The sequence below is a fragment of the Zootoca vivipara genome, chromosome 3, assembly GCF_965207765.1.
Source record: "Zootoca vivipara chromosome 3, rZooViv2.hap1.1, whole genome shotgun sequence".
In the NCBI taxonomy this organism is placed as follows: Eukaryota; Metazoa; Chordata; class Lepidosauria; order Squamata; family Lacertidae; genus Zootoca; species Zootoca vivipara.
Genome location: NC_142586.1, coordinates 102,668,220 through 102,693,177, shown reverse-complemented (window position 1 = coordinate 102,693,177; position 24,958 = coordinate 102,668,220). Strand labels below are relative to the sequence as shown.

The window sequence follows — 24,958 nt, the reverse complement described above, 5'->3', positions numbered from 1 at the left end:
TTTTTACAGGAAATAAAGCCGGTTAAGAAATGGCCAACTATGAGTCAGGCATTCATAAATCAGCATACTGTGGAACACAAAGGAAAACAAATCTGTAAATATTTCCTAGAGGCACGATGCATTAAGGTGAATATACAATTGTACTCTTTCTAGAAAGGGTAGGGGGAATGTGTGGGGTTTATTCCAGTTTGCTCAACACATTTATCAGCCGCCACCCCAGCTGTTAAGTATTTTTTAAAGTACTAAAATAGATATTTAATTTTAAAATATGGGTGTATTTTGTTCAGTCATTGTATTTCTTGTGCGGGCTTTTATATTTAATGTTGAAAGTGTGTAATATGGCAGCCATGATCTCCTTTGATTGGAAAAGAAAAGCTTGATTGTACAGTATATAATAGTATATCTTCTAGTGAGCTATGTAAATTATTGCACAGAGTTGCATCACTGTGAACAGAGCAGCTTAAACATTTCTACCAGTCAGTTGAGAAAATTCAAAAACTATCTGCATTCTGGCAGACAAGTGTGATAGGGTTTTTCCAGTGGTGTCACTTGTTTATAGAAATTACCTCCCCAAGAACTGCATTCGGCTCCCTCCTTGATTTCTTTCAAAGAAGCCCTAAATATTTTTCTTTTCCAATCAGCTTTTGGTTAATTTGGGGTGGTTAGCATGCTGTGCTGGCAGTGAGATGCTATTTTCATCTTCTGCTTTTTTTTAAAAAAAAAAAATTAAGATCAATATTGTATTGATCTTAATTGTTTAGGTTGCTGTAAGCCGCTTTGGGAAAGGTCTATGGTCCTGAAAAGTATTATAGAAATGAGTGAAATAAATACAATTCTGAACAATGCCATCTGTTTAGTGTCAGTGCAGGTATAGTTTATGTTCTGCTTTGTGCTTTTAATGATTGGTTTGCCTTACAAACAACTTCCTCCAACACCACTGGTGGGGTGGGGGAGGAAAAGCAATGAACTATGTTTGATTAAACTTTCTCATACTATCATTGAAAATTCAACTTGAAATACAATAATTCCACATTTGGAGCTAATAACCTCTTTTATGTACACAGGGAGACCAGTGTAAATTTGACCATGATGCAGAAATAGAGAAGAAAAAGGAAATCTGCAAGTTTTATATACAGGGTTATTGTTCCAAAGGAGAGAACTGCATTTACATGCACAATATCCTTTTACAAATAATATCCTAAAGCATTTTGTTTAAGTGTGTGTGTGTGTGTGTGTGTGTACATAAACGGTACATATAAATTTGACCTCAAATATATAATGTAAATGAAATTTTCAAAGTGATAAATGATGGCTCTTTGATATGTCACAATAAGCGTTATACTTAATATATTGTTTATACTTTGTTGTTAAAACATCAAAAATGCAGTGCTTACAATTAAAGAGCAGGAGTCCAAAATTTTGACTTTGCTTACAAGCCATGCCTATTATTTGTGATGCCCACTAATTTTTCCCTTTCCTTACTCCTGTGCTATGTTCAAAAGCCACACTGGATGGGAGAGAAACTATTTCTCCTTTCCTCTCCAGAGGCTTGGAGGATCTAGGGAGAAAGGAGAGATGATTTGTCTTCTACAAGCTGGACTTCTTCAGAAAGCTTCAGCAGCAACCTGCTGCCACTTCCACCAGCTCCTACAAAAGTCTAATAGAAAGGGAAAGATGCTACTCCATTTTTTCTCAACAAAATGGGCAAGAAAGAAGAGGGTCAGTTCTCTCTTCCTCTTGGGTTTTTGCTGGAAGCAGCAGTGAGGTACTGCCAGAGCTCTTTGCAAAAGCCTAACTTCATGAGAGAAGCTACATCTCTTTACCCCCATGGAGGACAGGAGAGAAAAGGTGATGTGTTTTAGCTTCCACAAGTAGCAATTTTGCCAAATGGGAAAGAGGTGTTTTCTGCTCATACCTGCCAAGTCCTGGACTGCAAAATCCGGGACCGGCAGCCGCGTGACACCAGAAGTTGTGTAGGCGCAACTTCCGGTGTCACTTTGCCCATCTATGGGCACCAAAAATGGTCGGCGCTGGCAATGGAAGTCTCGTCTACGCATGTCCAGAAGTGCGTAAACACAACTTCCGGTGTTGGCGCCAGCCATTTTTGGTGCCCATAGATGGGCAAAGCAGGGGGAAAAAATTGCCGCTGGCAGGAGCAGAATAAGGGAGAATAACGGGAGAGGAACTGATACGGGGAACCACCGGGAAACTGTACGAAAAAAGGGGGTTTCCCAGGGAAAACGGGGTACTTGGCAGCTATGTTTCTGCTGGTAAGCAGGTGAGTAAATTGATAGAAGGCAGAAAATCTGAATCCAAAATATTAGCTGAGCATGATCCATCCTGTTCCATTAACAGTCATGAGGAGTTCCCTTTAGGGAGCCCATTAAGTCCACTCACAAAGTGTTATACTTGTTAAAATCCTTAATAAAGGCTCACATGAGTTCCCTTGCAAGTTCTATCATACAGGAGCTAAGTGCTACCACGGTGACAAGTGCAAGTTTTCTCATGATCCATTAACTAAAGAGTCGAAAGAACTCCTTGATAAGGTGAGTAATGCTCCTTTGTATCAACAGAATACACCACATCATGCTTTAATATGAAACTGATATTTCAAAAAAGTCTGTGGTAACCCAGTTTCAAATTGATTTTCCAAGGAGTCCAGTCACGTTTATCGAGATTTCAGTTGCACATGATGTACAGTGTCATCTGTCAACGTAGTATATTTTCATGTAAAAAAAGTTATTCTAGGCTTCAGAGATTTTACCAGCATCTCATGATGAAGACAAACATATAAAAAGGGAGCTTACAGCAGGGTCCTTAACTGAAGGGTGAACCTGGCGCCCCTCAGGTTTGCAAGGCTTACACATCACAAATATGCATGCCATTAAACCAAATGCCATCTTAGCATTCGATCTTGCCCCTCCTTTGTTTCACCATCAGTTTATTTCTTATAGCACTGCTTACACATTTATGCATTACCCATTTGTTTTGACCCTCCGCTTTCAATGGGGGGTGGGGTGGAATAAATGGCAAAGCTCCAGATATTTTGGGAGAGGTTTCTTGTTGACTTCATGGGTAGCAGCTAGTTAGCAAAGTGAACAGCCAGTTTCTGGCAGGACTGGATTTTTGCCCCTTAGTGGTAGAACCCCAAAGAGGAAAAGCATGTTTGGGAGGAGCATTTTTATGTTAGCCCCACTGAAGTAAAAATGTTAAATCTGATTTAAACTTCCTGCTTCCTTTTAACCCATTATCACCTTTTCCCTTTAGTTTTCCTCTTCAGGTATTTTTCTTTGAATCTCCTAACTGCTTATACTGGTGTAGTGTAGTCTTACAGAAATTGGAAGGTGCACATCACTGCACACTATGCATGAAATCATAGGATCCAAGGGTTCTGGGATGGGCTTGTTGTCTATTGACAGTGTTAGAAAAGATTCTCCCGAAAGTCAACATTTAATTTCTTAGTCATGGTCTAGTTGAAACTACGGTAGCTGAAATAGTTGTTGCTATTGAGGGAGAAACCACCAACCAGTTCAGTTCAGTGTACCAAAGAGTTGAGCATTCATAGCAGTGAGCAGATGTGAAGCCAAAAGTTTGCATAGTGGACTGTGCTCTGATTGATCTAACTGTTAGAACATAATGTTCTGAAAACTTGGTTAGGTCTTTATAGGTGGCTTTTTTTAGGAGCTGCACTTCAAAATGGTGTTCGAGATTAATTGGGGTATAGTATGCAAGTTATTTTAATCTCTTTTGAATTCCATAGATGCTTTGACTTTTCTATTTCGAAGATTTGCAACCTACCCTGATCCTTCAGGATCAGATCAGATAGAATCCCAATTAGGGGGTTGTATGGCAGCCACCAGAAACTTTTATAACTCCGGGTATAATTTGTGTGTGTTTTAGGTACTGAATACTGAAGAGGAGCCACTAAACGATGATGAAAAGGAAGTGGAGGAACTTCGGAAACGTGGCATAGTTCCTCTTCCTAAGCCTCCTCCAGGAGTTGGGCTTTTGCCAACCCCACCAGAACCATATTCATTTACTGAGGAAGATGCAGAAAACTTTCAGGATCCCTCTGGTGAATTCAAGAAAATCCCATCTCTCTTTGAGATAGTTGTGAAACCTACTGTGGATTTAGCACACAAGATTGGGAAAACGTATGTATTAGAAGTATAAAAGTTGTGCATGGTTTTATTGAGGCAATAAGGAAGAGCAGGGAAATGATGGCATTATAGTAATCTTACAGGACTGGTTAAAAAGAGAAAGAGAGAGTTACAAGCACAATGACCCTAGAATATAACAGTGGTGGCAGGCATAGTTTGCCACCCTCAGCTGAAGTGGCAAGTAGTTTCACACATTCCAGTAGAAGGCTGCATTAGGTTTTTTAGGAGAAAGGAGCTAAAACTGTATTTATAACTGTGGTGTTCGCACAGAGCCCCAGTCATTCCACGGACTATTGACCCTGCACCACCACGGCTTATCTCTTCCACTGCCACCAACCAGGTTTGCCCAGTAATATATTCAGACTCAGTCAGGTTGTAACATATTAACAAAGATTCCAGTTGTATTGTGAACGCAAACAAGTTTTTAATACTTTGAAACACTGTAATCCGATTCACTCTCTCTGTCTCTAACTCACTCTGACTCCTATGCCTCCCACCCACAAGAAACCAACCAAACTAACTGCCAGAACCCCTGTGTTGAGTGTTAAACACAGTTAGGCTCCACCCCTGGGCTTTCTTATTGGTCAGCCTATTAACCCTTTCTCGCCCCAGTACGGCATCTCCATGATTAGGCAAACACCACAGTAACCATGCTTAGATCTAGTATGTCTGATTGAAATGACACCTTAGTGAAAATTTCGTGTACCGTAATTATTGCCTACCTATTTTGATCTAAAATTTGGCCTATATTTAAAAACTAATTGCATATTGTTGACATCCTTTTCAGAAAAATGAAAACTACTGGTTGTCCAGTCAGTCTCATTTAAAATATATGTACAGTATTAAGGAATGTCTCAAATCTCCCTTGTTTGTATTTCATATGTTTTACTTTTTATGCAAAGTACTCCTTATAAGGAGAACAGTTGCTTTTCATCTTTTTATTAGGCATTTAAGTATTTGAAGACTTCTGTCATGTTCCTTGTAATAATCCAAAGTTCACCTGTTTGTGGTTTGGTGAAAAAACCAAACTGAATGGTAGTGTTCCCTTCTAAGAGAAAGCAAACTAATTTTGACAAAACAGAGCATGTAGCCATTTTCAGACTCTAGACCACTATGCTGCTCATAACTTGCTTATAGTTTATGCTTATATAAAGGTGGTATTGACCTAACTTTCTGTCTTGCAGTCCACCAGCATTCTATAACAGCACATCACCGCCAGGACCAGAGTTTGAAGGAGATGATTCACATATGTATAATGCAGAATCGAGCCCAGGACATAATGGACCAGCAGGGCTCCCGGGTTCTCCTGGGCATCCTTGCATAGGTCTAGGAGGGCCGCAGAGTCCACCTTTGCAGCCAGTTCCTCCAGGTTACCTAGGACCACAGGGTCAAGCCGGTGGACCAATGCATGGACAGCAGGGTGGGCCGCCTTTGACTCCACCTGGTTCATCATATGGCTGTGCAGTTGCTCAAGAACATATGGCAAACATGCCCAGAGACAATCATTGCCTACCTGGTCCACCATATCAGCAAATCCCTGGTGAACGGCTGCCAAATACCTGTTACGAGTCCCTTCAGAATCCAGCCAATTTCTATGATAATTACTATTCACATCAGGCTGTACATAACTTTCAGACAACCAATAACACTGGTGGTAAGTTTTAATGTATAAATTTTACGTCCTTAGTTAGAACTAAACAATTGTGTCAGAATTTGAGCTGTATTATAACTCAAAATCACCCTTCTCATTCAAGATTTATAGAAGTATTCCCAAAATACTCATTATGGGGGGTGTATGTGTGTGTGTGTGGGGAGAACACAGACTCTTGAAGGTGCAGTATGCTTCTGTATACTCTGCACACATCCTCTTCTTGAATTATTGTATGGGGGACTCGGGACACCCTAGATCAGATGTGAAGGATATGCCTTCCCACCCTCCAGGATGCTGCTAACTTTTCCCCATAAGCAACTACTCACTTAGTGCAGGAGTCGCCAGTAGTCTCATCTCTTTGACTGACAATCTTCCCCCTGGCCTTTCCTAAGTGCTTGAGGTGCCTTCTAGCAGCACCCATCTAAAACAAATAAGCGTTCTGGCCATACCTAGAGGGACACGTGGTGGCTTGGATGATACTTCATAGGGAAAGGCCAGTGGAATGGTGCTGCTTGGCTGTTGCTACTTGAAGACACGCTAAGCACCATGTCTTCTTGCTCCGACTCTGGACTTTCCTGCTCTAAAGCAGATAAGACCAGTTTGGGATAGAGGTTGATGATGTGGCCACACAGCTCCCAAGGGACACCCCTGCCCCTGACTTTCTCCCAACTTTGGAACTAGGGAGGTGGCAAGAACACCACACAACTACCAGTAGCAGTCCCTGCCCACCTTGCAGCTTAAGCATTGGGAGGAAGGCTTGGTAACTCCATGCTTGCTAGAGGGCATTTGCACACTTTGCTGCGTTGAGGATGGTGAGAGGAATTGATGAAGCCCATTTGCATGTGAGAAAGTAAACCTGTCCTCTGCCCCCTAGAATTAAGCCTCTTATATGTACAGTGGTACCTCTACTTACAAATTTAATGCGTTCCGAATGCACATTTGTAAGTCGAAAAAATTAGTAAGTCGAATCCCATAGGAATGCATTGGGAGAAAAAAATCGTAAGTAGAAGCAATCCTATCTAAAAATTTGTAAGTAGAAAAAATCCTATCTAAACCGCATCCAAGATGGCGGACAGAGATCCATTCGTAAGTAGAAACATTCGTAAGTAGAGTTATTCGTAAGTAGAGGTATCACTGTACAGCCCCACCCCTTCATGTGCCACCTTGATGGCTTTTATAGAGATCTCATCAAATAGTACTTAACATTTCTTTGTAATTTCTGTTTAACTTAAGTTGAGCATAAATACTAATTGTTTGTAATACTGTCAATGTAGATGGTGCGTGGCAAGGAGAATTTGCAGATCAACAGCCTCACCACATGTCTTCAGATTCACATAACAGTGGCAATGAGTACGAGTCAGACTGTGCCACAGCAGCAGGCCACAATTCATCTATTAATGTACCAGATTTTCTTCCGGCAATGCAGAAAGCCCTTTTTGTAAGGCTTAGTCAAAAACAACAAGACGATGGAGAGCAAATGAGCAATCAGTGTCAGAGATCACTGAGCAGAGAAGAAGGTATTGTCACATTCTGCACTTTTAAAATAACATGTGGTAACATAGTTTTGTGCGTTTGCCATTTCCAAATGTTAGTGAAGAGTTTAGTTTACTTCCTACTGGTATTTATTTTCCTTGAAACTCTGAAGATGATTCAGAAACTTCAGCTAGTGCAGAATTTGGTGGCCAGATTGCTCACTGGGGCAAGAGGGTTTGAGCATATTCAAAGTGCTGGCTTTGATAAAGCATTAAATGAGAAGCATAGCTCATTCAGTGGATCATGAGACTGTTAATCTCAGGTTCAAGCCTCATGTTGGGCAAAAGATTCCTGCATTGCAGGGGTTAGTTGACCCTCGTGGTACTTTCCAACTTCATAATTCTATGATTCTATGGACTGGCTCAGGACCACAATACCTCAAGGACCGCCTCTCCCTATATGAACTGACCTAGACCCTTCAATCATCATCTGAGGGCCTTCTTAGTGTGCCTCCTCCATGAGAGGTCCAGAGGGTGGCAACATGAGAATAGGCCTTTTCTGCATTGGCTTTTCTGCAGTTTATGGAATGCTCTCCCCAGGGAGGCTTGCCTGGTACCAGGTGAAAATGTTTCTTTTTTAACAGGCTTTTGGCTAATTAACATTCTATATCCCTTTAAAGGTGTTTGTGGGAGGAGGGTTATTGCTTTGTTTATTATTATTATTATTATTATTATTATTATTATTATTATTATTTATTCATTTATTCCCCGCCCATCTGGCTGGGTTTCCCTCGCCACTCTGGGTGGCTTCCAACAAATACCAAAATACATTAAAATTATGTACTATGGTAGCTGGCCCTGCCACATGTTGCCGTGGCTAATCGCTGTGACTGCCACCACCCTATGTCAATCCATGATGTATCCCACCCCCACCCCCGGGTTTCCCCTGTGATTCCCCCCAACCTGTCCCGTCCCATGATGTATCCCGCCCCGTCCTCCCCCCACCCCTGGGTTTTCCCTGTGATTCCCCCCAACCTGTCCCGTCCCATGACATATCACGCCCCCTCTTTCCCACACCCCCGGGTCATCCCTGTGTGACCCCACCATGTCCTGACCTATCCCATCCCCTCCAACCACCACCCAGGCGAGTCATTACCTCCATTCGGCCTAGTCTGTAATGGCTTCAGCCTAATAAAGGCTTTGGCCTAGTATGTAAACAGGGAAGGTTTTATAGGTGTAGTACCAGCGTAGCCGCCACTAGAGGGCGCTGGTTTGCAACCTGGTTCTTTTCCCATCATGCATTTTCGTCTGAGTGGTGTGTTTTGAAACACGGGGTTTGGGGGTTTTTACCTGGCACAGGTTTGACATCTGTCTTAGCAAACTTTCCTGTAGCCTTCAGACATTTGCATGTGATGTTGTGTCAAAATTTCACCTCAATCGGTCAAGCGGTTTTGTTGAACATTGGAGACAAAGGAACATACCCAGTTTACATTTGTATATATATAGATTTTGTGTTCTCATTTTGCATTTTATGTTTTGAACCTATGATCTTCAAATGAAGGGCAATATACATATTTAATAAATAAAATAAATATCGCTGACATAAGCTAAGAGATGGCAACAGACTATGGTTAAATAATTTCCCCCTCTCACTTCCTACCATATTTGTCACCCTAATAGGAAATTAAAATTCCTTTCTTTTACACAATCTGGTTTTATTAAAAAGAATTCCCAACACTATTTGGGAAATTCTGATTTATTTATCTTAGGATAGAAAATATATACTATGGCTACTTAAATTTGTATGGTGTCTTGTCTTTTTCTAGATGATAATGTAAACTGGTACTCTAGTAGTGAAGAGGAAGAAGGAAGCAGTGTTAAATCAATATTAAAGACCTTAAAGAAACAAAGTGAGACATTAAGGAAACAGCAGCAGCAGGCAGCAGACCAACAGCTTCGTGTTATGCCTACTGACCCAAGACTTGCTAAAGAGCGAGGTCAAGGAAGCCAAGCTGTTGATCCCAGGCTAAGATCAGCTTCAAGATCAAATGCTAGAAAACCATCAGAGCCAGGAACCTTGGACCCAAGACTTGCACGAGATCCTAGAATTTTAAAGGGCAGCGAAAGCAGTCATGCTAGCTCATCTGCTAGTGGAGCAAACCCTGGTGTCAAGATTATGCAAAAAGGATTAGAGGAAGAAGAGGAGGATGGAGAACGGGAGCTGAGAGAGAGAGCTTTCTTAATACCATTGGAACCTCTGCCTGGAGTAACACTACGTGATCCAAGATCTCAGCTTAGGCAATTCAGCCATATTAAAATGGACATTGTTCTGAGCAAACCCAACTTTGCTAAGCATATTGTATGGGCTCCTGAAGACTTACTCCCAGTACCTTTGCCGAAACCAGACCCAGTATCCTCAATCAACTTACCCCTTCCTCCACTTATAGCTGACCAACGATTTAATCAATTACGGAATATCAAAAGTGATCCCATCCCAAGTACAATACCATCTGACCCGAGATTAGCAGCAAAAGCAAAAAATAATACACATTTATTAAGCAGAAGTGTCTCTTTGGACCACTCTACAGATTCTCATCCTGGTAGCACAAGCAAATTGGGAGACCCTCGCTTGCAGAAAACAATTGATCCCAGGCTCCACAGACCATCCAGTACAGACTCTCACCATGCAGTAGTGAAGGACTTTTTGCCTCCAAAGGCTGACCCCAGGTTAGCCAAATCCAGCACTGGTACATCACAGTCCTCAGAAGCTGCAGCCTTTCATTCTGATTCGGATGCGTTACCCCCATATGCACCCAAGCTATCATCTGCCACTGCTAAACTGGGCACCCCTAGCTCACTATTAAGTGGCATTAGCTTGTATGATCCAAGAAATCACACTCCATCGGATCCCTCTCCAGTTAATTCAGGGGAGAATGGAGAGAACCTGAAAAAGGGTATTTTGAAAAACGCTGGCCAAAATGAAGCTACGCTCTCAGAAGAACAGTTGCCTCAAAAAACATCCCTGCACATAGAAAAATGCCTGGAAGCATCTGGAGAAGCCATTCCAGATAAGGTGGGCAGTAAATCTCAGGCTAAACACTCCAGTGCTGCTCCAGCAGTACACAACCTTCCCATCCAGGCTTTGTCAGGGTTAATCAGACCACAGTACAGTGATCAGAGGCCTGTAAAGCAGCCTGGGCAAATCAGTCAAACGCCAGAAAGTGATCCAAATGGGGAATCCGATGACAAATCACTGAAAGATGTTTTCAAGACTTTTGACCCAACGGCTTCACCTTTTTGTTAGCTGTGTGTTTATTAAGACTTTTTACCATTGTGAATAATGCAGGTTTCTGCGGTTTTGTAACTGATTTACCTCTATGCTTTATTTATTTTTAAATTATAACCAGAAACACATTTGGGCTGCTATTTTCAGAACCACATGCCGTAACACAGTATGCTATAGTGTTTGCCAAGTTGGTATTTTCTATATAATTTACACATTTCAGGGAGACTAATCATTGATCTGTTTTTAAAAAATAAAAATAGGTATATCATGTTAGATCTGAAATAAGCACTTTCATTGTAAATAATCATTAAGGATTCAATTTGAAGACTTGTATATGTGTAATGTGTCTTTTCAAAATCAACATTTAGAGAATGTTTGCCACTTTTGTATGATTGTATAGGTTCAAGCAATATAATGTACATTACTGTGAGAGACACTATTTAAAATGACAATTATCTGATCTATCAAGTCCAACTTGCTAAGTAAAATAAAAAAATAATTGATCTTTTCTGAGCATTGACACAGCATCATTTTTTTATTCATGATATTCATAGCCTAAAAGATACTGTATTACATACTGAGGAACTGAAACATTTTTAAAGTATTTTATTCTATGCTGTATATAGAAGAAATTGCAAAGGACACAGCTAAAACATTTGTAAGTAGAAAATTCATAAGTTGTATGTGTAAAAAATGTATTTACTTTTTTCATGCATACATTATTCTCATTTAGTGCTGGCACATCGTGGTGTTCATGTATTCAATGTATTTTTGTATTCAGCTGCTTAATTTGTATTGCTTTTTTGTATTGATATGTAATGACAGTAACATACTCATGTGTCTCACATTTTTAACAAATTAAAAGAGTGAAAATCTCTTGACTTTTCATGGACTGCTAAAAGGCTGGGAAATCTGCATTGTAGATTTTATCTACTTTCTCTACCCTCCCTCCTAAGCTGTATATAGTTGTTGGACCACCTGGTAATTTCCTCCTATCCACAATAACCCTATGTGGTAAGTTAGCCTGAGATATAGTGAGAGTCATGGCTGAGCAGGGGTTTGAACCCATGTCTCCCTACTCTGGTATTCTTTCCACTACCTGACATTTTGTGTATGTGTGTGTGTGAAGTTGAAGCCATCTGAAACAAACAAGATAAGCATATTGAAAGACAAGGGCAGAGTTGCAACTCTGAGGATAGGCAACAGCTAAGCATGTTAAGCTAAGCGAGGGTGGCGCTGTGGTCTAATCCACTGAGCCTAGGGCTTGTTGATCAGAAGGTTGGTGGTTCGAATCCCCATGATGGAGTGAGCTCCTGTTGCTCAGTCCCAGCTCCTGCCAACCTAGCAGTTTGAAAGCACGTCAAAGTGCAAGTAGATAAATAGGTACCGCTCCAGCGGGAAGGTAAACGGCGTTTCTGTGCGCTGCTCTGGTTTCGCCAGAAGCGGCTTAGTCATGCTGGCCACATGACCCGGAAAAACTGTCTGCAGACAAACGCCGGCTCCCTCGGCCAGTAAAGTGAGATGAGCGCCGCAACCCCAGAGTCATTTGCTGAACTGTCAGGGGTCCTTTACCTTACCTTTAAGCATGTGAATAATTGTGACCATAGCAGTGAGTACATTTGTGCATTGAACTTGGGCACTAAGTCGACAGCAACTAAAATGCACAGACTAAATTATTCTGAGTGTGATGTCTCTTTCCACAAGTTGGAGCATAACCAATGTCAGTAACCTGCTTCTGGCCAGAAACAGCAAAGCATTTAGATTTAGAGCAACTCTGACTAAGGAGCTGATAGTTCTTGGGTCATGGATGTGAATGTGGGTTCTGTCCATGATCCCTTCTTGCGAAGTCCCAGATCATCTCTGTCTGAATTTAAAGCTTCCTTGACCCTGTGCCACCATAGACTTTTCCTCCACCTGCTGCAAAATGCAGCTACATTGACTTCTTCTGAATTAGGGGCCGGTTGACGCAAACCCTGCAGAAAAGCGAAGCAAGGAAAGAGTAAACGGGCTTTAGAATTATGCTAAGCAGATGCAGGCAAAACAATTCACAATCTAAGGGTGGGTGACAAAAGAGATGAGTGAGAAAATGCTCACTTTCCTGAGTGTCAAATCCCAAAATCAAAACACTAGTTCAATGTGATGTGAAAAGCCAAAGCAAACCTTGACTTCACACACTCATCTCTCATCTGGCACAGCTGTGAGGGGTCCAGAAGCTTCCACTTTTGCTTAACCACAAGCTTGTTGCATTGCCACAACTGACAAAATGTTAATTTGAATTGGTGGCTAAAGCCAACTTGAAACCATGGGTTCATATAAACCAGTTTAAAATGACTGGCCCAAGGCTGAATGTCGTCCATGTGAACCGAAAAGGTCTAGACTCTAGCCACTCCTGCCTTGAAGCAACAAAGTGCAGTGAGGTAAAATGGGGGAAGAGTTTCACTCCTCTCTCCCATACAGTATTTTTAATGTAAGGACCCCCAAACCCCTGCTTTGTATGTAGATAAAGGGTTACTTACTTTGACGCAAGCTGCTTCTGCAGCCTTTAACATCTGAAAAGCCACCTGGATTAGGTTCTGTGCATTGCTCACAAGGTGCTCGGCGGATGACCTGCTTTTACCTGTTGATGCATTTACCCTTGGAAGTACAGAGAGAAAGCATTATGTGCACCTAAGGTGTGGCATGGGGCTTCTATGGCGTTGAAACCTACTCCTCTATGCGTTCTTTTCCTGATCTACATTGCCTCTCCCTCCCTCTAGGGATGTTTTAGGGGTGTTCTATTGATTACTCTTTTATTTATGTAATATTGTAATTCTACCCCGATAAGGCTAGTTCATATCATCCATATCATCAATCAAGGGTGATAAAAAAATAAATAAATACTTTTAAATTGACTAAAGAAAGATTATTCACCTTTCCTGGGTACCAGTGCTGAAAAGCCAGCACTGAAGTGCTCAGCTAATCCTATTTACAACAAACTCACAGTGTCTTCACTGCTGCAACTCTCTCCCTCATCCACTAGAATGGGGCTTGGGACCTTTTGCCCTCCAGTCCAGACCATCATTATCCCTGCTCCCCGGGGGGGCAAGCAGCTAAGGAGATCTGGAGGCTATGAACATCTGGAGGGCCATAGGTTCCTCAGCCCTACACAGAGAGATATGCAATAAATCTCTCCCCTAGCAATAAATTGTGCAGAGCATGTTATCCTTTGGAAAGAATCAGAGAGCATGTTTGAAAGAGCCAGTTACCGGGAAACGATGCTAAGCTGGTAGCTAATGGTCTTGGTTTGCTCCATGGCATACAGCAGTTCGGTCGCACATCTTTCGTCTAGGCAGTTCTTTGCAATGATGCCGGCAAACTTTACCAGGGCTTCCCCTCCAGAAATGATCTGTGCGGCGCAGGAAATGAGTTGTTCCTTGGTCTAAATGGGAAGCAGTTCCAAAAGAAGACCCCACAAAACAAAATCAGTCCTGATATCCACTAATACATTCACACGCTACACACTTTATCGAAAGAACTCAGAACAACAGGCCTTAAGTTAAGAGGCAGTTTCTATAACCTGCAGCTGAGGGATAATATAATTTTTAAAAAGCTCCCTGAACCTGGAAACGGGAGTGGGGAACCTTTGGTCCTCCAGATGTTGCTGAACTACAACTCCCATTGGCTCTAGCAAGCATGGCCAATGTCTCGGGCTGGTGGGAGTTGTAGTTCAGCAACATCTGGATGCTGCAAACCTCCCCACACCAGATCTAGAGAGGCAGCAGGTTAAGGGTAAAGGCTAGGTTGGAGCATTCTTCCTGACAGAATAGTTTTCTATGTTGATGAGGGGAATGTGGACTATTTAACCATTTCAGCTAAGGTTAAGGACAACGTTGTCCAGAGTGACAAGTCAGAGTGACCAGGTACAGGCATCTGAAAGGCATAACCAACCAGAAGACAGCAAAGGAAAGCAAAATAAAAGGCTCAGATGAGCTCCCTGAAAGCCAGCTTAGCATATTTATTGAATAGGTGTTTCTCCAGGAGTTTGCACAGTAAAATAACAGAGGCAGCAGTGTAGAGAAATGAGAAAGGGCAGAGTTTGTTGAGAAGGAACAATATGGTAGCCTTCTGAGCTTTTGCCCTGCTCTTTGTTCCGGGGGGGGGGGTAATAATGGGAAAGTACCGCGATTGGCCCCTTCCTTTTTAGAAACTTGGCCATGTATGACATCTGAGTTGTCATCTGCTGGGTGACTTGTGAAATTGGACAGCCGTCATGCCCCGACTTCCCAGAGTCTCCCGGCGAGGCAGCGGGGCCGGCTCTCAAGTTGCGTTCAGAGTGACTGGGCTCGAAACCACTTTGCGGATCTTCCTGGGGCTGTTGGAGAAAGCAAAAGAGGAAATTCCAGCCTAGAGAATATACGCCCTGTCCTCTTGATAAAATGCAAAGAACGAAATCCGGGTACTCAATAAATAAAATACATTTCTAAATCTTATATAGGACAATCTTATAGCCAGATAGCCAAGCATATATAAACATTGGTATTACCAAAGAGAGTATGAAGCAACACATCAATTAGATACAAGGTATGCATATAAATAATTGCACAAATCTATATTCTGAGGGTAACAATTCTGCTAATTGTGTTTCAATTTCTAAAGTCTTCTTCAGTGGCATACAAGTAAAGAGGGGCCTCTACTTGGACCTGGGCCCAGAAGGCATAGTCATATTTGTGATTTGCTGCAACGAGGTTCTTTTGTGGGTTGAAAAAAACGACCTGTTGCTCTTCAGACCCCAGCAGCAAGTTTATTTTTCTGCTGTTGGGAGAAGTAGCGGTGCGGGGGTATTTTTACCAAGCAAACACTTGGCCAGTTCTGCATGTTTGTCTCCCTAAGCCAGCCCCCTCCCAACCTGGTGCCTCCAGATGTTTTGTGTGTTAATCCATCAGCCTCAGCCAACATGGCCAGCCAGGCATCAATCTGGAGTTGGAGAAGGGTACATTATCCCAAGGTGGGGAACATGTGGCCCTGTGGATGTAGTTGGATTCACAAAAGACACATGTCACAGAAGAGAAGCAGGACAGGCTGAAGGGCTAGTAAATTGCTAAGGGAAATGTGGAGATGGCTTCTGAGCCCCCAAACACAAAACCCATATTTGTTTGCTCCAAAACCCACTTCCCATAAGGGAAACTGGTGAGGCTAAAAGAATGGATTTTTCAGAAAAGATCTTGCAGTAAGTTGGAGCCGTTCTACCCCTCTCACCGTATCCTGATATAACCGATGAGAAAGCAGTGGCATGCAATGTGGTATCGTTGGCAAAGCACATCCTCAATAACTGCTAAGGAGCTACCGGTATCGGAGGCATGAGGTGTTATGTACTGAGCTGAATCATAGAACAATAGGATCCAGAATGAGCAGTCTGATTGGTCTGCAGGAGCCACCCAATCCAACTCCAGGTGGAAGTGAATCCGCAACCTGATTGGCCTGCAGGAGCAGCCAATCAGGCGGCTGGCAGAAGTGAATCCGCAACCTGATTGGCCCACAGGTGTAGCCATGAAGTAGCCAACCACGCAAGGCCCATTGTGTAAATAATGTATATAAGCAGATGGTTTTGGCAAAAGGGCATTCTTCTCTTCTTCTCCTTGATGACTACGAGCTGAATAAAGAGCATGAAATTCACTCTCGACTCCGAGTATATTTCATGAACCATCTTACCGTTTTGGTAACGTCCCTAGCAAGCAACAGGCCTTGTCCAGTCTTAGTGACTTTGCGCTTTGGTATCACAGGACTCTGGTCCTTTGCACTACCCAGTTCTTTCCGTAAGGGGGGTTGCACTTGACAGACAGATTGGCTGGGAGGCATGTGCCCCTCCTTGTTTTGCAAGCACCTCCTCACGTGCTCCACAGCTGCTTCACTTGCACCCTTTGTGGACTGAAGCTGTTTCACAAGATAAGCCGCTGTAGCAGACCACTCGTATAAAACACTGTCTCCGAGAAGATGCTCCTTGTCTAGCTGGCTTTGGAGTTCCCCAGCTCTCCTGAGCACTTCATCAGTGAGGAGCAGAAGGTGGTCTGCCGTGGAGAGCAAGTTCCCTTTCAGTTCCTCAGAAGGAAGGCTCTCCAGAGCATCACCGACGGTCTTTTTGACCATCTGGATATTTGCCCGGAGCTCATCTGCATTTTTCTCAAAGGCCTCCTTGTCGATTTTGACCCTGTCACCTTCACTGCCACATAGCACAGGCTGGGTTCGGCTGATGATGTTTCGGATGCTACTCAAGTATTCTCCATTGATCACACTCATCTGAAGCAGAAGGACTTTGGCTGTTATGGCAAGTTCCCTTTGGAGAAGCTCAAAACGAGCCGACAAATTGGGTGCAGGCAGCGGGGAGACAGTCAGAACATCGGCAACCCCAAGCAGGGAGTATGTCAGCATTTTCATCTGCTCCTTTAGTGCTGTAACCTCGTGCTTAGTACTGTGTTCAGCACACGACAGAAGCAACAGCCTGCTTGCTTCCTGTATTCGAAGGGAACTTTCTGATACTGCTGCCAGGCTGCTCTGCGAGCAGAGCAGGTGCTTTGTTTTGGCTCGCAACTCGGTTAAGGACAATACGTCTCTCCCTATAAACTGGTCTACAGAGTTTAGGAATGATTGGATGGTGACAGACCACAAGAGGCAATGAGCATCCAATATCTCCAGCTCAGCTTTGTTGCTGGAGTGGGGCTGATTAACAGCCAGTGCCTTTTCAAGCAAGAGTTTTGTCCTGGCTTGCACACAGATTAATTTAGCTTGAACTCGCAGAAAAGTTTCGTGAAGTCCGGGAAGCTCAGGGAGCCCCTCATTGTGTTCTATACGAGTGGCTTTGCCAGCCAGCTGAACAACAGCCTGTAAAATCTCCATGATTTCACCTAACACTTTAGCATTGTCAGAAAATTCAGAAGAGGGTCGAATGCAAATAAACTGCCTAGCCAGGCTGTACCACGAACTTGCAACAACGGTCAGACCTTGCTTAACTGCATCAATTCTCTCTGAGAGCAAAACTGCTGTTTGCTGAAGTGTCTCTGTGCAAGGAATAGAGTTTGAGTCTACCTCTCTGGCTGAGCTAATAAGACAAGGGATTAATGTCACTATTTCTCTGTATTGCAACAGTTCCTCTGACACAGGCAGCTTAGAAACCTGCAAGGCTTCTTTAGCAGCGTCAACCCAACAACTGGAAAGCTCCAATAAGTCAGAGCAAGCACTGTTCAGACTTGTGACATTGTGTGTCTTTGTAGCTGCTATGATCTCGCTGATCAGAGTGTGCATATTGATCTTTCCACTTGCACCTTCAGAAAACAAATCACTGCCACTAGGATTTGGGGAGGAAGAACTGTAGACAGAGATAGACCTGCCGGAGAGCTCTTCTAGTAATTCTGAATTGTTCGAACTACTTTGCTTTGAGGTGCTTTGTGTATCAAGCACTATAAGGTCCTGGGGAGTGAAACAATCTGGAACATCTCTGGAAATAATGCTGCTTCGAACACCCTCCCGAAGTGGGCTGAGAATATCTGGCTGATTGCACTCATCCAGTCCCATTCTGACATTGCAAGCAGCCTCCATCAAATCTTTTGCCCTCTTTGAATATTCATATTTGGCTTGCAGGCAAGCCATTCTTGCCAGGCACTGATCTGCAGCAACCTTCACCTGTGGTATGGCATTTTCCAGTTGCTTAATTAGAACCAGCAGTCCATTCCGGAAAATGGGATCTCTGGCTCTGTCCAGGTGCCTGCTAACAAACTCAACAACTTGCACAGCTCTTTTGGAAAGAATGGATGCGTGCTGAGAAAACTCTCCGGATTGCTGCTCCTCTAAGGCCTTTTCACTCCTTGCTTTGTGCTCCACCATGTCCTGCAGACATAATTTGAGGAATTCACCCAGATCAATTACTTTGTCCAAACACATCAGCAGGCTTTCGGTCGTGCTCAACCACGTCTGACACAGGAAGTGCAATTTTTCGGGTGCACCCCCCTTACGTCCCGGAGGGTGTTGGCTCATTTCACTGAGAAGGGCAGGCACGGTGGCAAGAAGTCTACTCAGATGGTCTACACAGCCTTCAATGCCTTGAATGGTTCTCCTTTTGGTGCAGGTGACGAGAACAAAATTTGCCGCTTTGAGCATCTGGTTGGAATGGTTGAAGAATTCGTTAGTGAGAGGCTTCAGTTTTCTTAGGAATCCTCCGTTTTCAGCAGGAGAACATGGTTGCATGGCAGCTTCCACCAACCTCTTCATGGGTCCTTTGGTCTCCACAAAATTGTCCAGAACCTGATAGAGAACAGCAGTACGTACTGCTTGATCAAGATTTTCCATCTCTACTCTCATGGCAGAACATTTCTCTTCTATACTTTCCCCTCTCTGGTTTTCCACTGGGAAACCCTCCAATGTGCCCTCATTTGTGGCAATCATCTTTCTGAACTTCAGGAGGCGATGACAGTGCTGGACCAGATTGAGCTTCACAGGTCCTCTCGACGAGTCAGCTAACAGCATGCAGTAGAATACTAGCGATTCTACAAGGAAGCTTATCTCACCCTTGTTAGACTGAGGTCTGGACAGGAGGCTCAAAACATTGTGCAAATGGTGAGGAAAGAGCCCGGTTCTCTCATGTAGCTTCTTTGTTCCCACCTTGTTCCTCAGCTGGGAGATCAATTCCTTTACCGTGCTTCTTGCTAAGCCAAAAATATAGCTTCTCAAGATTTCCACTTGCTCATCACTGGGGTGCTTAAGGCTGCTGAGTTTTGCTGTGTACAGCATCGGAATGCAGTTTTTAAGGAGCTGTAGGGTTTGAGCCAAGTGCTTCCGACAAGATTCTTTCAGATCCCAAAGAAGTCTTTCTGTCAATTTGGTCAGCAGCAGCAAAGCCTCTGAAAAGCTGCGGAAAGTGACCAGCATTGCTGATACGTCTTCAGCAGGTTCCAGTACAAGGAGGCAGTTGAAAAGCCAGTGGGCAGCTTGAATTATCTTCCGAACCAGGGCATCATCTTCTGCTTGGAGGACCTAGTAAATTAATTAAGAACGTATGTATTATTATTTTTTAAATTGCATTGGAATAATCATTTGGGGTGAGGGAGATTAAACACCACCTGCATTTTGAGAATGTTGATGTGTAAATACTAGTTATAATGTTAAAAGCACAGGTATATTAGCAGCTCTCCTGCGCTATCATCTCATTTTATGAAGGTCAGGATTAAAATAAAAATGAAAATAAATTTTAAAAGGGCAGCATAGTTGCAATAATCTATTTGGCAACTCTTATAGTGTCATTATCCTAAATGCAGGGATGGGGAACCTCAAGGCCAGAAGTTGAACGCAACCTTCCAAGCCCCTCTTTCTACCCAGGCCACATGCCTCATTGCTTCATACCTTGAGTGCTCTGGCCCAGCTGGAATGTGTCCTTAAACTCAGTTAATGCCTCTTGCATTCCTGGAGGGGTGTGTGAGTGGGTGCAGAAACTAGCTGTCTGTACAAAGGGAAAATGTACATCTGTCGCTCCACCCACTTTTGCATCTAGCCCCGCCTAACACCAGCATGTGGTGGTGCCCAGAAGGTTGCTTAGAAGGGAACATGGCCCCCTGGGCTGAAAAAGGTTCCCCTGCGCTCTCCTAATGTTCCAAAGATGGTATTTCATTTTCTTATATATACTGTACTATATAATATTATTGCAAGAAAAAAGTCATCATGCTGTAGTTTGCATGGCCACCACTAGGTGGCCAGGTGAACCTCAGTGTGACAACAACACGTGAAGTGAGCAAGCAGGTAGGCAGGCCTTGCCATGTCCCCGCTATCATGTTGCTGCCACCACCACTTGCCTGCCCATCATGAGCAACATGAATGATGACTGTGGCATCCCCTCCAACTTTTATCTGATGAAAATAGGGACATCCTATTCCATAAAAATAATAACAATAATTTTATTTTATATATACCCTGCCAATCTGATGGTGTTGCCCCAACCGCACTAGGCAGCTTCCAACATATATAAAAACCGAACCAAACATATAAAAGCTTCGCTATACAGGGCTGCCTTCAGATGTCTTCTAAAGGTTGTATAATTACTTATCTCCTTGGCTCAGGGGTCGGATAACTCCATACCCTCCAACATTTCTCTGATGAAAATAGGGACGTCCTAAGGAAAAGTGAGACATTCTGGGATCAAATCAGATTCTGGGAAACAGGGGTGGTCCCTGGAAAACAGGGACACTTGGTGGGTCTGCTGCAGTCTCTAGTAATATAAATACAAATTAACAGTGCAATGAAGTCTGGGCATGTATGTAAACGCTACAAGCTTTGTTCCTACCTGATGAGCAGTATGGTCCACCAGTTATGGCACCCTGCACCCAGCAGGGACTAGCCTCTCTTGGGATACTGCAAGGCCTGCCCCCAACTCCCCACTGTCTCAGGAAGAAGGCCTAGGGAGGTGTATAACGCCATATAGAAGAAGCATGAAGTTGCACCCAGCAGTTCGTAACAATTAACTGGCAAAGAAAACATCACTGAAAAATCGGTGAGTGAGCCCATTCGTTTTTAAACACACTGAAAATACGTTTGTCGTACTTTTATGGTTTCCACGAGGATCCTTTTTGCAGATGCAGCCAGTTCCTCTAGGCAGTTCTCGGCATCAGGTTGAATGAGAAGCTTCTGAGCGACCAGGAGGATGTTTTCCCCGGAGACCAGGAGAGATTCCGCTGCGGGTGCCATTTCCCGCTTTAGCACCTCATCATCGGATTCTTCAGCCAGCCTAGAAAGAGGCAAAAGATCTTGGACTCAAGCTCAACGATGCTGGTAGAATGAATGAGACATGTGCCTACTCGGGTCTTACATTATGATGATACCTGCTGCTTCGTGGAAAGTGACCCAAAGTGTCTATTACAGCCTGTGAGCAATATTATTTCATGGGTAGCCTTCGGGGGAGACAGGGTAGTGTGGTGGGACATTCTGGAATTTGATGGGGCTGGGGTAGAGGTGGGCAAGAGGTTGAAGCAGCTCTTATCTTTGTACACTAAGCTACGTTTCAGCTGTGCAAAGACAGCTGTTTCTACACACACTGCTCCATACCCAGTGTGGGCAAGTGAGAGGCATGATCACCGGTCAAAGGCATCTTTCAGCCAGGCAAAAACACTAAGGGGGGAGGGCATGGGACAGGGCTGGTGAAGGGATGAGGCCTGGGGAGATTCCCAAGGACTAGAGAGAGAGAGGCTTTGGAGTACGGATGAATATGCAGCTGTAGATGTTTAGAAATGAGACTCCAAGGAGGGATGGGGGGGGGGAGTCTCGAGATTCAGAGAACCCCTTTATATAGATGTGTTTTTTACTAGTTTGCTGTTTATTTGTACTTTGTATTTGTGAAACCAATAAAAACGAAATCATGAAAGAGAAGTTACAGGACTCTGCCCAGGGAAGCAGGGATACCAACAGGGTTACGTGCCACCTGGTACAGCGTATGTCAACTGCTGCTTACGTACATATGTTAATTTAACCTGGCCTACCTCACAGGGGTGTTGCAAATATAAAAGCGGGGAGGAAACAACCTAGAGCACCTGGGTGGAAAAGCAAGATACTGATAGATGTCATGCAGCTCATGGTTTAACTATGGGGGACACTCCCTTGGGAGGCAGTGACGGTCACCGACTTTGATGGCTTTGAAAGAGGATTGGATAAATTCACAAAGGATACGACTGCAAATGGCTTCTAGTCACAATGGCTGGTGCTCTGCCTTCGTGGTCAGACACGTATGCTTCTGAATAATAGTTTCTTGAAAGCATGGTAAAGGTAAAGGTAAAGGGACCCCTGACCATTAGGTCCAGTAGTGACCGACTCTGGGGTTACGCGCTCATCTCGCATTATTGGCCGAGGGAGCCGACGTATAGCTTCCAGGTCATGTGGCCAGCATGACAAAGCCGCTTCTGGCAAACCAGAGCAGCACATGGAAACGCCGTTTACCTTCCCGCTGTAGCGGTTCCTATTTATCTACTTGCATTTTGATGTGCTTTCGAACTGCTAGGTTGGCAGGAGCTGGGACCAAGCAACGGGAGCTCACCCCGTCACAGGGATTCGAACCGCCGAGCTTCTGATCAGCAAGCCCTAGGCTCAGTGGTTTAACCACAGCACCACCTGGGTCCCACCTTGAAAGCATAGGAGGGGAGAATGCTCTTTCACTCAGGTCCTGCATCTCAGTGGCATCTGGTAGCAGCTGTGAGAACAGGATGCTTTTTCTAAGGGACAACCTTGCTATGTCCTTAGATCAGGGGTCCTCTAACTTTTTCAGCAGGGAGCCAGTCTACTGTCCCTCAGACCTTGTGGGGGGCTGTACTATATTTTTTTTGGGGGGGGGAATGAACGAGGGATGATGAGCGGCACGCGAAAGGGCTCCAGAGAGGGGCTGGAACCAACAAAGCCCAGCCCCCTTCCTCCTCTAGGCAGGGCAGGGAGAATCCAGGAGGAGGGAGGGAGGAGCCACCGCTGTCACCGTGTGAGGGAGAGGGAGGAGGGGCGATCCATGCGCTGGCAGTCCACGCGGCGATTCCTGGACCATCCATCCTGGCTGGATTTAGAAGGCAATTGGGCCTGATCTGGCCCGCGGGCCTTACGGTACTTTGCCGACCCACGCCTTATATAATGTCATTCACAGATCATGTAAAGAAAGGTAGGGAAGCAGCTTCCTTGCTTTAAACTGTGATGTTTCATAGTCCTGATAATTACAGTAAAATACCCAAACAAACAAACAAAAAGTTAACAACTGCCAAAAAGTACTCTAAGGATGTGCCATTTCACAGCTTTTGTGTCTGAACTACCAGCTCTCAGCTGAGCCTACCTCACAGGGGTGCTGTAAAGATTAATGGGGGAACAGGGACACAATATGCACAGTCTTGAGTTCCTGGGAAGAAAATACAAATATACAACAACAAACAACAAATATGTGCAGTTTCGCAAAATAGATGTAGGCACAAAACATTTTGCCAACCTTGATAAAAAATATCCTCGTATTAAAGTACATTATACAGGAATTTTAGCTTGTTGCAGCTGTAAGGTGTTTAATTATTTTATAACTGTATTTGCTGGTTTTGTATTCTATATATTTTTTGTATTATTGTTAGTAGCAGTATTAAATTAATTACGCACCCTCCACCAATAGGCCACAGGCCAGGTTACAACAATTGAAAATTCAACATTAAAAGCAGTTAAAACAAATCACCGTCACAGGAATAGGGCGAGTCCTAAAAACACGCATCTCAGGTGTCACAGGCCAGGATAAATATAGTCACTGTATATTAATGTATAATAGTCCAGTGACGACAAGCAGGCCAACAGTGGTTACAAAGGGGACATGAAAAACCAGAGCAGTGGGGGACGGGGGAAGGGGACTGCAATATCACAATTCTTTCTAGGTAGGAAAGAAACCTCATTTATTTCAAGAGAATAAGTAAAACATACCTAAGTCAGCCAGTTGTGTTTCGTTCTGTAAAGGCAGAGCACTGGATGAAATAATCTGGACCTGAGGAAAGTGCTTTAACAGACATACCCCAGTATCCTCCATCCAGCTTTTGCTGCTGTTTTGGGTGGGGCCCAGGGCTTTTTCTCAGCCGGAACTCACCTCTCTGGTGGGCGCCATTGCCATTATAAGAGAACAAGTGAGTTCATGGTGAGTTCTGGTAACTCTTTTTCTAGAAAAATACCACTAGAGGGACCCCTCCTGAGCCAGCATTGCTTCCTCTGATGGCCACGCAACAGTGATGGATTAGGTGTCCTTAGCAATGCCTTATGAGTGCTGAATCATTAGAGCAGGCATAGGCAACCTCGGCTCCCCAGATGTTTTGGGACTACAATTCCCATCATCCCTGACCACTGGTCCTGTTAGCCAGGGATCATGGGAGTTGTAGTCCCAAAACATCTGGAGGGCCTAGGTTGCCTATGCCTGCATTAGAGCTACCTCCACATTTTGCATGCTAACTTTCTTCAGGAATGGCCAACTGACTTTTTTATTTATTTCTAATGAACGTTAAGAGACTGGACCTTGGGCCTCTCAAAGTCCTATTCTTTCTACCCATCTGTCGATAGCCCTGCAGGACAACTTGGCAAGCCCAGTCCCTGACTTAATATACGGGGGAATTTGGATGGCTGGCTGGTTGGTTTGAGGCCAAATTTCAAATTGAACTATTTTACTTTTAAAAAATTAATATTACCTCCTTGCAGTAGAGGAAAGCTGTCCAGTAGCTTTGGCTAATTCCTCCGCTGCCTCCTGTAAACCAGCCAAACCTTCACGATTCACCTCTCCCCATTGTACTGCTATGATTAAGTGGTAAAGTTCAGCAACCATGGGTGAAATAATTCTCTCGGTGGATTTGGTGTAAACAACAGCAGTGATGTCATACAGAGAAAAAGGTTCCAT

At 43.8% G+C, this 24,958-nt stretch overlaps 2 protein-coding genes across 2 annotated transcripts in view; one reads left to right on the top strand and one right to left on the bottom strand.

Moving 5' to 3' along the window:
• The window catches only part of ZC3H6 (zinc finger CCCH-type containing 6), a 24,791-nt gene extending 13,346 nt beyond the window's left edge, over positions 1 to 11,445 (top strand). Inside the window, exons 6-12 of the mRNA XM_088666789.1 lie at positions 10 to 126; positions 1,065 to 1,178; positions 2,439 to 2,546; positions 3,901 to 4,154; positions 5,345 to 5,814; positions 7,086 to 7,328; positions 9,110 to 11,445. Coding sequence (XP_088522915.1) covers positions 10 to 126; positions 1,065 to 1,178; positions 2,439 to 2,546; positions 3,901 to 4,154; positions 5,345 to 5,814; positions 7,086 to 7,328; positions 9,110 to 10,587 — 2,784 coding nt within the window. The 3' untranslated portion in view covers positions 10,588 to 11,445. The remainder of the gene's footprint in view (positions 1 to 9; positions 127 to 1,064; positions 1,179 to 2,438; positions 2,547 to 3,900; positions 4,155 to 5,344; positions 5,815 to 7,085; positions 7,329 to 9,109) is intronic.
• On the bottom strand, positions 11,188 to 24,958 carry LOC148686387 (uncharacterized). Its single transcript, XM_088666788.1, has 7 exons — positions 24,753 to 24,958; positions 21,127 to 21,310; positions 16,258 to 19,569; positions 14,729 to 14,920; positions 13,815 to 13,987; positions 13,086 to 13,203; positions 11,188 to 12,542 (listed from the first exon to the last, which is right to left on the bottom strand). Exons 1-7 carry the CDS (start codon positions 24,956 to 24,958, stop codon positions 12,348 to 12,350), a joined length of 4,380 nt encoding a protein of 1,459 aa, XP_088522914.1. The 3' UTR covers positions 11,188 to 12,347.

Bases quoted from the DNA above. Each gene is read 5' to 3' on its own strand.
- LOC148686387 (XM_088666788.1), bottom strand. From the start codon at position 24,958: ATGGAACCTTTTTCTCTGTATGACATCACTGCTGTTGTTTACACCAAA. The intron at 14,921-16,257 runs GTAAGATGGTTC...TTTCTCCAACAG, and splicing joins CTAGGGACGTTACCAAAACG to CCCCAGGAAGATCCGCAAAG. The intron at 13,988-14,728 runs GTACTTTCCCAT...CTTCCCATTTAG, and splicing joins AAAGGAAGGGGCCAATCGCG to ACCAAGGAACAACTCATTTC.